At 51.2% G+C, this 11,046-nt stretch overlaps 3 protein-coding genes across 3 annotated transcripts, besides 6 other annotated features; 1 reads left to right on the top strand and 2 right to left on the bottom strand.

Moving 5' to 3' along the window:
• Positions 1-210: 210 nt before the first annotated feature.
• Positions 211-235: a microsatellite.
• Positions 236-316: 81 nt separating this feature from the next.
• Positions 317-349: a microsatellite.
• Positions 317-350: a microsatellite.
• Positions 351-395: 45 nt separating this feature from the next.
• ACLA_093210 (SNF1 family serine/threonine-protein kinase) lies at positions 396-2,980 on the top strand (the record flags this gene model as incomplete). The annotated part of the gene is made up of 4 exons (XM_001273047.1): positions 396-802; positions 881-1,716; positions 1,781-2,371; positions 2,436-2,980. 4 exons carry the CDS (start codon positions 396-398, stop codon positions 2,978-2,980), a joined length of 2,379 nt encoding a protein of 792 aa, XP_001273048.1.
• A 214-nt stretch (positions 2,981-3,194) lies between these two features.
• Positions 3,195-3,223: a microsatellite.
• Positions 3,224-3,607: 384 nt separating this feature from the next.
• Positions 3,608-3,642: a microsatellite.
• Positions 3,608-3,643: a microsatellite.
• A 673-nt stretch (positions 3,644-4,316) lies between these two features.
• Positions 4,317-4,742, bottom strand: ACLA_093220 (uncharacterized protein; the record flags this gene model as incomplete). The annotated part of the gene is made up of 2 exons (XM_001273048.1): positions 4,317-4,596; positions 4,654-4,742. 2 exons carry the CDS (start codon positions 4,740-4,742, stop codon positions 4,317-4,319), a joined length of 369 nt encoding a protein of 122 aa, XP_001273049.1.
• Positions 4,743-8,038: 3,296 nt separating this feature from the next.
• Positions 8,039-10,456, bottom strand: ACLA_093230 (FHA domain protein; the record flags this gene model as incomplete). The annotated part of the gene is made up of 5 exons (XM_001273049.1): positions 8,039-9,788; positions 9,840-9,891; positions 9,945-10,077; positions 10,183-10,370; positions 10,441-10,456. 5 exons carry the CDS (start codon positions 10,454-10,456, stop codon positions 8,039-8,041), a joined length of 2,139 nt encoding a protein of 712 aa, XP_001273050.1.
• Between the last annotated feature and the right edge of the window lie 590 nt (positions 10,457-11,046).

Genomic DNA, 11,046 nt, shown 5'->3' on the forward strand with positions numbered 1-11,046 from the left:
TCCCTCCAACCCCGCCAATATAGCGTCGACTCGCTTTCGTGCTTAAAAACCTTCCCCTCCTTGGCCTCTTTCTGCGCTCCACTCTCACTCTGAAGAGCTGGGTCGTGGGGTTCACTACAGTCCCTATTTTTGCTCTAGTATTATGCCCTCCCCATTGGTGTCTCCATAAATCCCACCTAGACGAGCTCTTAGTCGGTTCCAGACCAGTACGAGAAGAAAAGAAAAGAAAAAAAAATAGCTGGACAGTCAGCAGGACAGACCGCTGGGACTCACTCAGTGAAATCCATCACGTCACGTTGTCCTGTGTGTCCTCTTTTCCCTCTCTCCCTCTCTCTCTCTCTCCCTCTCTCGTGTCTGTCTTTTTTTTTAACACCCCACCCCTCCTCCGACCGGAAATGGCCGCTGCCTTTGACGACGAGGACCTCTCCGTATCCCTTCCTGCTTTTGACTCCGATCGTCAACGTGAACGTTCTACCGGGACCGGTCCTCCCCCTAGCGCCGCGAATCATCCTGCCATGGCGATGCCTCCGCCCTCGCGCCCGGGCGGAAAAGGCGCTGACCCCTCCATGCAGTCTCCGGCCACCATGAGGGATATGCAGCGTCTGGATCAGTACCAGACCATCAAGATCCTGGGTGAGGGCTCGTTTGGGAAGGTAAAGCTGGCGATTCATCAACCCAGCGGTCGGCAGGTTGCTCTCAAGATCATCTCCCGGCGCAAGTTGCTCTCCAGGGACATGGTTGGTCGTGTGGAGCGGGAGATTCAGTATCTGCAATTGCTGCGTCATCCTCATATTATCAAATTGTACGAGCCAATTCTCTGCTTTGTGAAGATTGGAAGTGCGGGAGACAAAAACTAACACTTTTTATCGGGTTTTTAAAGGTATACCGTCATTGCTACCAAAACGGATATCATCATGGTCCTGGAATACGCCGAACGAGAGCTGTTCGATTACCTGGTCAAAAGAGGTCGATGCAATGACGCCGAGGCCCGCAAGTTCTTCCAACAGATCATCTGCGCCGTCGAGTACTGCCATCGCCACAAGATTGTGCATCGGGATTTGAAGCCGGAGAATCTGCTCATCGACAAGGACAAGAACGTGAAGATCGCCGATTTCGGTCTGAGTAATATCATGACAGACGGGAATTTCCTCAAGACGAGTTGCGGGAGCCCCAACTATGCTGCTCCCGAGGTCATCTCCGGCAAGCTCTATGCCGGCCCCGAAGTCGACGTGTGGAGTTGCGGTGTGATTCTCTACGTCCTCTTGGTCGGACGGCTTCCCTTCGACGACGACTATATTCCCGCCCTTTTCAAGAAGATTGCCGCGGGCAACTTCCATATGCCTCCCTATATCTCGTCTGGAGCCGCGCGGTTGATCCGATCGATGCTCCAGGTGCACCCCGTCCACCGCATCACCATCCCCGAAATCCGTCAGGATCCCTGGTTCTTGCAGGATCTCCCCAAATATCTTCAGCCGCCCCCGGAAGAATACATCGGGACCGGTGTGGACCCCAACAAAGCGATTGATCCAAAAAAACTCGCGCCGGGGAAGCCTCTCTCCGTACAGCACAAGATCCATCAAATCGGCATCTCCAAATTGGAACGCAGTATGGGATATGCGCGCGAAGACATCGAAGACGCACTCAGGAGTTCAGAGCCCAGCGCAATCAAGGATGCCTTCTTTATCATCGTGGAGAATGAGATGATGCAGACCAACTGTGAGTCAATTGCTCGGCCCCTGATTCTGTCGGAAATAGGGAATTTTTTTTTAACAGCAAATAGCCCCCTCGGATGATACCTTGATGAGTGCTCCCATCGCTCCCTCTCCGCCGCCGAATCGAACCCCTCTTCCTTCACCTGCAGTTGGCCGGCCCACTGCGCCCCGCCCTCAAGAGAATCCCCCTCATGATATCCTCCGCCAGCCTTCCCAGACCCCCTCGCAAGTCGATTCGGACGATTACGAGTCCACCCGCATCAGTCATGTGCGGATCCTGCCGACCAGCTTACCCTATGTTCATGATCAACTGATGGAACAACGGGAGCGGGAACGGGAGCAACGCGCGCGCGATGCGCATCGACTACGTGAAGAACGTGCGCAGGCCAATCTTGATGACGATCTCCACGGTGCCCGCTCCCCCGCGGAGCTGGAAGCCGGCGCGAGAGCGCTGAAGCCACATTCTCGTAGTATTGTCGACCTGAACGCGCTGCGCCTGGACCCCCCTGAGATTCGTAGCGCGCCCCATCAACCGAAGAGGACCCGCAAATGGCAGTTCGGGATCCGGTCGCGGAATCAACCCTACGAGGCCATGCTCTATCTGTACAAAGCCATTGCGGCACAAGGTGGAGTTTGGGAGATCGAGCCTTCCGAAACAGGTTTGTTTCCCAATGGTTCATATTCTTGACGCAGGACGTAAGCTGATATCTTTGATTCTTCTAGAAGGTACGCCAATTGGAGCTTCCCCGCCCACTGGAGAAAGACCACTGCAGAGCAAGTATCCCGACCTGCCAGCGGACTACTACATCCCCAAGGATTCCTGGTTCATTCGCGCCCGTCTTCTCAAGCAAGGGATCAAAGCCCCCGGACGATCTGCTAGCGTACAGAGCAGCAAGAGTGACCTGGAAGACCTCCGCCGTCGCTTCAACATCTCGAACCTGTCTCGCTCCGCCGAGGAGAAGAATCCTTTCAATCCGGACAGCGGCACCAGCTCTGGCCCCTCTTCCGCAAACCAGGCGTATCTGCACGGACGGATTTCGCACGGTGTCTGGGTGTTTGTCGACATCCAGCTGTATCAACTAGAGCAGAGCAACTACATGGTCGACTTCAAGTGCGACGGATACCAAAATGTGATCCGCGGCGAGGGCGACACGGAATGGCACCCGATCAGCAAGCGATACCGCAACAAGGAGAAGGAGGTCACGAGTCCGTACCCCTTCCTGGATGTCGCGTCGGATCTGGTGGCCCAGTTGGCCGTGGCCAGCTAGTTGGCTAGTTCTGCATCCGGATCGTGGTCCACCGGGGGATAATTGGCGTCCCATGGAGTTTTTCTTTTCATTTGCTTTGTTGACCTGATGCATGGCGCAGACGGGCGTCTGATGATTGATGACTTTCACATTCTTCATAGCTATTTAGTTGTTGCACTAATCTTTTGGCATGGGAAAAGCGCATCATGTCTTCGATGGAAGTCACAGTCTTAGCTATATATCTATATATTTATATATATATATCTTAGTTGCAACCGATATTGTCATAATGCCACATTTGTGTCTGTACAGTGGTTGGAAAGGGGGACTATCGGCGACAACTATTAGCTCAAAAATTCCGATCTTCAAGCACCAAGTAGTTTAGACTTTAGACTAGACTAACAACTAACAACTAAAAGAGCTCCGACTGTGGGGAAAATTAAAGACAGCATGTGGATTGTGGAGAGACGCGCCACGGGGGATTCCTCCATCTCCAATTGATTTTCGACAGAATACTTCGGAGTACAGCGGAGAATAGCCGATGGAATGACGTTTTATGTTTTCTGATAGAATTGACGATGGCCAGGTCAGGGTCAGTTCGGAGGTGCTTGACGTCTCAGAAGCTGTCCAAAGCTGTCCATCAACAACCATCATCATCATCATCATCATCATCATCATCATCATGTCTACCGACCAAACACAAAACCCGAACAGGCGAATACCGCCCGTATCTGCCTGATCTGAGTCTGCAGCGCTTGCTTCCAGGTGATGCGTTCTCGGGATGCGCATGAATACGCACACGACTTCAAGACGTTTGCGTGCGCCAGCCGCCCCTGGCTGCATGCATTTGATGGCCGTTCAAACAAGTAGTTGATTGATATGAATGAGATTCATTGTTGGATCGACGTTGGGCTCTATCGCCTCTGAATCTGAGCGTTGCAATTTCCTCTCCTCACTTGAGGCTTATCCCAGAGCTGAATTGACAGTAGTTGAAATAGTCGGGCGCTGGATGGAATGAGTGCTTCTGTAGATTCAGTCAAGTTTGGACAGAAGCAGAAGGAAAGATCCAAATAGATGGTGGTCAGAGCCGAGAGATGATAAAAGGATTCTCGATTGAACTATATACTATCCCCTTAGTCCCCGATTTGAACCATCTTGGAAAGAAAACTATAATGTAACCCCGAACCAAGAACATCAATCCATAATATCATAAAACAGGATGAAGATTCGGCCATTGCCCTTCTATATAAACTCCCACACAACTCCTCCTCGCCAACGAGGGATGTTGATTTCCCGGCCGTATATAATATCAAGTAGCGTATTCGTATGTTTCCCGACAGACAGTGGAATCCCCCGTCTACACACTCCGGGGAGTATTTGTGTTTGTACCGACTCTCCCACCTCCAGGACCGCCGTCACCATCCCCAAAGCGTTTCCAGGGTCGAGGTCCTGTCAGGTCGCTTCTTGACGACAGCGAGGTCGATGAGCTTCTGCTGAGAGAGGCGGGAGACGACGGGGTGGAGGATTCTGTCGACGAGCCGGCGCTCCGGGCAGCGAGAGCAGCGGCCGCGGGGTTGCAGTGTGCACAGATGAAGATGGTGAATCCGCGTCCGCTGCAACTGGTGCAGATTGCGCCTCTGTGGTAGAATTAGCTATGGAATGGCATGCAGAGGCAGTAGGTATGATCAACATACCGTGGTGCGTTCCCAGCGCAGTCCCGACATGTCACAACGGTCCGACCGCCGATGCAAGATGTGTGCTCCGGATCCAGATGCGCCGACATAGTTCGATGGAGAAGTATGCTATCGTGACTGCTAGGGGTGGATATCTGATGACGGTGGTCAGGAGAAAATATGTTCCAAGGTATAGAGGCAAAGCGGCCACAACCTAGGTTCAATGGATCCAAGATCAGGTATGCTCAAGAATATTCTGAGCTCATGTTCAACAAGCTGCCCACTAAGGACGGGTGTCTCTTTATCAACCTCATCATAATGAAGCCTCTATAGAGGAAGGATGGTGGTATGATTATAGCAGAAAAAAGCAAATGTTGGCCTTGCAGGCTGAACAGGGCCCTTCCCTGTCCAGTCCAAACGGTGATTTCTCCGTCAGCGGTAAGCAGAAAGCGATCTTGTCAGCGACTGTGCTACTAGAGGTCGAGTCAATAGACACCTTTCCAGTCCTGTGTCGGTGATGCCGAATCATGATTCTCTATCCAGGGCAGAAGTTATCACAGAATCGACAGGGGCTCAGGTGCAGCAGCATGGTTCAGGGATCATCGAGGGAATATCGAACGACTCTCGACAAAGTGGACAGGTATCGGGTTATCGGCAACGGATATTCCTGGAGTATCCCCACACAATGGAAACCTCAAAGAGCCAGTAAACCATAGAGCCAGGTCCAAGTTCTGTGTTGTCGAGTGGCCATTGAGAAGTCGACCAGATGCCTTGGTCCAAGCCTCTCTCATGACGGACTGCATGAGATTGGGCCTATAGAGGAGGAGAAAGGAACATAATTCAGTCAATCAGAGTTGAGCACAGAGAAAGGGAAAGTAAATTATTCTTGTGCAGGTGAGTGATGGGGTACGTGACAATATCACTAGGCCCATACAACGAAACAAAGGCCAAAAGCATGGCAGCCACCGAGGGCTGTGTTACTTGAGTAACGAATGATAAGGAGGACCGGCGCCGCAATTTTAGATCGCTGACCGCTTCAATAAAAAGCGAGAGACTGCTTCGACCATTGTCCAATCCACTGACAACCACGGCATCACGGATAGGTGCAGTGCAACGTGCCAGCCAGCATGATATCATTCCGTGTGTCAGATATAGATCACACAGAACGCTCTTCTAGAAGATGTTGAGACGAGAGGAGCGTAACATGAGATCAAAGACTTTTTGGAAAATCAAAATTAATATTTTGAGAGCAAGGTACCATTGATTCTCGTCCTGGTTGCAGGTCAATCTGTCCGCACCCCGTAGATAGCGATCAGAACATCAAGGTGGGCCCAATGGCTTTTTCCTGCTGCGACCAAGCCTGCAATGTCCTTATAGACCTACCCGCTTCTCAAGCATCCTATCGACCCAAAGGCCAATCCAAGCAAGAGAGGGCGGTTGCGCGGCACATGCCCCATTGCCGTGCATTGGAAGCAGCCAAGCTACCGCGAGACCAGTGGGAACACGCCTGCCGAAAGGGGAGCCATAACTTGGACAACGGCTGAGGGGGCACAGGAAGGGGTGATGATGCAGATAGTCTAGCTTCCATGAAATCCATCGGTTGCAGTAAGGATTAGCTTGTTTCAAATTCCACAGTAACCGGGCCTTCGGACCGAACGGTGAATGGTCTATTGCCATCACTACAGGAGAAGTGCAATATCACTCGCGATGGTCTCGTGGCCACTTCGAACTCTCGATGATGGATACTCATATGCTCCATGCAGGTATCCGTCCGACATACTGAATACAAGAAGTGGAAACTCCACCGCGAGGTCAACTTATCACTAGCCGCATGATAGCCGAGGAGGGGGGCGTTCCATCGTAAAAGAGTTGAAGCCTTCGTGCAAACAGGCCTCATATCAGATGCAGGGAGATTGCCCTGCAGATGGATTGGTCATATGTCGTTGAGGCCCTGAGGGCCAAATACGAAACACGACCACCCAGCATCATCTCCTAGAAAGAATACTGCATTAGTAGAAGAAGTGAGCATGCAGCTCATTCGCCGGCTGAGCCGTCAATGGCAGTGTCTTTGGCACCACTCAAACGAGCATTGTGCAGTGCTGTCGATGTATTCCCATAAGATCGGTGTATACTGTATTAATAGTACAGAAGGGTTACAGCCGTCCTCGTGGAAAAGTAAGCTCCCTGCTGTTGGGAAATCTGACAAAGGGAGATAGACCAATTCGAGGAAGATGGGGTCACGAGCATCTCCTGTCCAGAGTCAGTAAAACCAACCCAACCAACTTGAGGCGCGATGTGACTCGCTGACTGGACACACATAGAAATGAACTAGGGACGGCCATGGTTACTACCTACCTGTTGAAGGTTGGGCGCCAGTGATCCATATGCAAGCATCCGTTGTGAATCACGCGTTAGACGGGGGTTCTCGCCTTGGCTTCGTGTGCCATCCCTGCTATCTTGGAGCGCTACCTAATCATAACAGATTCCTGGCTGATGAATACAGCCTGACGTGGTGGCTGTGAGAGTCGCTCAACATTGGCAGAGAAAGAGAGGTCCACTTCTTAGATGAAGCTGTTGGAGAAGATCTCCGCATCTTTTTGATGGCTGAGCCGGATAGATTGTCTTGCGTGTTGTGTCTGTTTCATAAAACTGGATGTTGAAACTGATGAGATGATGGTCCTAAGGTCGCACAGAGGGAGAGACACGACAGACGATCGATGAACAGTCTGCGATCAGCTGACGTCTGCCCCTTCTGCGAGACAGGCCCATCCCCGGAAGCATTGCTTCCAAGATTATAGCCAAATCCATGTCCTTAAGGCGTGCATTCTGACGCCTAAACGGCGTACTTGGATTACGATCACGACCAACACTCCGATCATCGGAGATTTGCAAGAATCTTTGCAACGACAAGGCGGTTCATCAACATGGACGGACGGGGAAGCATCGATGGCTGGCGGTGGCAGCAAGCCACGAGCTGCTCAGCGCAGCCAAATGGTATGGAGCATCTCAATTCATGATAAGGTACGCTTACGTTTACTGAGCGAAGTCAGTGCTCAAATCACGAAAACGGTAAGCTAGTCTAGTAGCACCTAACATGGCTCTACTCCTATGGCAGATGCTCCATTTGTCCATCTTATCGAATAAGAAATCCATTCCTAGAAAGGATACAGCAGATACACCAGCACCAACCCGAGCAAAGTTAACGAAAGATCCCCACTAAAGCGACCAAATTTCCAAACCCATTCGAGAGGAAAGAAAACATATGAAAACCTTAAACGAGACCTTGAACCTAGCGCATAAATACGTTCATCTCATAACAGAGGAGACGAGTAGAAAGGATAAGCGTCGTGGGGCGTAAAATAGGAAAGAAGGCAGGGTAGAATTGTTAAAACCCTCCAATATGTGTTCAAACGAAGTAATCGGTGGGAAGCGATGCGAGGATAGCAATCGTTCCTAAGCCACCTACCACAGCACCAAGCAGAGCACTGGCAGCATGAGTCTTGAAATTTCCTGGACGCTGAGCATTTCCATTCAGAGACGAATCTGCTGCATTACTTCCAGAAGGTCCAGGGGTTGACATCTTCATTTTCTTCAACGGACGCTCCCCCACAAGAGTAGGGTTCCGGAGATGGTCAGTGGCCTGACTTTCAGTAACAGGGTGAAGCTGTGTCAAGTGGGAGTGCAAGCTGGCCAGGTCACACGTAGCAACGTGAGGCTGAGCATTCTGGGAGAACGAGTCTGTATTAAGTCCCTTGGTAGACTGCAGATCAACTGGAGTCTGGAGAGCTCCATCGGGACCCTCCGAGTCCGAATCCATCTCTGAAGCCTTTCTCTTTCGCGGCTGATTTCCGCCTTGGATCGGGACCCATGTAGACGTATCAACGATATCAGCGATCGCCAGGCGAGTTTTCAAGCGTTGCGAGATTCCCGCGTTGTTGGCTGAATCTTCTTGGACCTCTGAGGGAATTTTTACTGCAATGTTTTCTCCCATGGGGTGGGAGACGTTCGGGTTGCGTTGGCATTGGACCGGATGCGATTCACCAACAATGGCAGGACCAACACCATTTGAATGCGCCCCGTTGTTAGCATTGCCTCGGTCCATACCTTTCTGCGACTGACTATTCACGAATGGTCCGTCGGTATAGCGCGCAGTCGAGTTGGGATAATTGTGCTCAATTGAGTACACAGTACGGGCAGGAGGCCAATCCTCGGTACGGAGGGCGGAGTTGTTGTAATGAAAATACGGAAGTGAGGGTTTGATCGAGTTCTCATTAAATCGCGATGGCACACTGGTGGTTCCGTTGGAAGCTGGAATGGATGGCCAGATCAGTGGTGCAGAGACTGGATCAGTCAAAAATTCGGTCGGTGGTTGAGATGGGCCAGAAATGGGGGAGAACGCCCTAGTTTTCAAATATTCATTTCTTATGCTCGCCAATGGGGCAGACGAGTCATCCGAATTCATCAACCAACCGTTGGTGTTCTTCAAGTTGGAAGGCCCACGGGCTGAAGTCATCAGTGTCTTGTATCCCTCCTCAGGGACACAGTTTCCGCCAGCAGTAGGATGAACGGCTTGGTCCAATGCGTCGGTATCCATATATGAACTTAGCTCGGACGCCTCATCCTCCGAGTCATCTTGCTCTTCATTTTCTTCCCAATAGTCAGACCCCGTACACGACTGTCCCCCAGTGAAAGCAGCGAGGTCGGGCTCGTCCATATCTTCCTCCATGACAATGGACGTACCGGCATAGGAGCTGGCATAGGTATCTTCGACGGTGGGAGGGGTCATTCTTGGAGTCACAAGAGGCTGTTCAGGGTTGTCCTCGTCAAGAGGGATTGGGCTCTGTTGTGATCCGCTCATGAGACATTCGACGCTGGTGGCACGCTCCGATATCTTCCGCTCTGGCAGATTTGATAGAGCTTCTTTCTTCAGAGGTGAGGTCATCGGTGTTGAGATCTCGATAGGTTGCTGATTATCAGAATCCGAAGAAGAATCCGAGTCGTCCTGGTCGCGAGACCCGCTAAAAGGAGAATCCAAGGGGACCGAATCATCCGCGATCTCAATCTGTTCGTCATCGTCGTCATCAGGGACGCAGAAAGTGTTTGATTTGTGAATGTGCTGCTGTTGCTGCTCTCCATTATCCGACGCCTTCTTATCCCTGCGGGTTTGTTAGTTCATCCACCAGCATCAGTGGAACACATGCACGCACTCAATGTCGGACCACTGATATTCGCAACGAATCCTCAGAGGCAGATGCGTATCTGGAGTCGACTGCGTCAGTGCCGTTCGAATCCAGAATCAAGCCACTACCTACCCTGACCACGCGTGACTTCAGCACCGAAGGTCACCACATCCCCGTTATTGATTGTAATATCCTTTTCAGCAGGCATCTTTTTACCATTGATCCAGGTACCATGCATAGAACCACCGTCCCGTAGATAAACGATCTAAATCAAATTTGTGAATACAGCAACATACAGCAAGAAGTAGACTTTATCTGTATCGATCTGGGGTAGGGGAGGGTGTCCACCGACCTTCTTCTCGAAACATACCCTCATCCTTGCATGGTCTCGAGACATCACCCGCGAGTCGTACAGGCCATTATGCGGCGCAGGGGTGAGATTCTTTGCTTCTCGCTTAGATGCTCGGCCAATCTTGACGATGTCGAGGTCAGAAGCGAAGGTTAGGGAACGAAACGGGAGGACATCGGGCTGGAAGAGTGGGTGGAGGGTAACAACAGCTGAACAACACAGACATAATCAGTCAGCACCGCTCTTGTACAGTTGGAAATCATTTGGTGGAACACGTACCCTGCTTGTGAGGCATGGTGGTTTCAAGGAGCACAAGTAAGACCTTCTCTTGAGCTGATGTCGAGTGTTACTCCGTCGTGGGCAAACCCCAATGCTCGACAGATATTGTTCGTCAGGAAGATCCTCAACAATTTGAAGAATAGTTGACAACAGTGAGTAGTAAGCGTCTGAATTCCGGAACTCCAAGCTTCGTTGTAGAAAAGTGATAGTCAATATGACGAGGCAACGAGGTCAATGACGGAAAGATGCCTGAGGAGGGGTAAGAGGAGGAGAAGGGGGAGGAGAACAATGGGATCAGCCTGAGGTCAACCGAAACGACGGTCGCTGTCAGGCTGAGAAACGTGGACAGCGACTTCTCCGCCCTGCAGTAATCCGTGGTAGAAGATGTCAGGTTCCGAATGGCTGCCTGGAATCTTGATGAAGTTATGGATACCCAACACACGAAATCGGAAGTATGAGAGGAGTGGTCGACTCGGATGATCGTCGGGTTGATAAGGAAGGAGGAGGTAGGGCGATAAAGAACGGGTGGATCAGTGGAGGATGACTGAGGCAGGTAGATGAAGGAGAGTAAGAGGTTAGTGAGAGTTGTGTTCTGTGTGTGGACAG

The sequence above is a fragment of the Aspergillus clavatus genome, genomic scaffold (assembly GCF_000002715.2).
Source record: "Aspergillus clavatus NRRL 1 1099423829798 genomic scaffold, whole genome shotgun sequence".
Classification (NCBI taxonomy): domain Eukaryota; kingdom Fungi; phylum Ascomycota; class Eurotiomycetes; order Eurotiales; family Aspergillaceae; genus Aspergillus; species Aspergillus clavatus.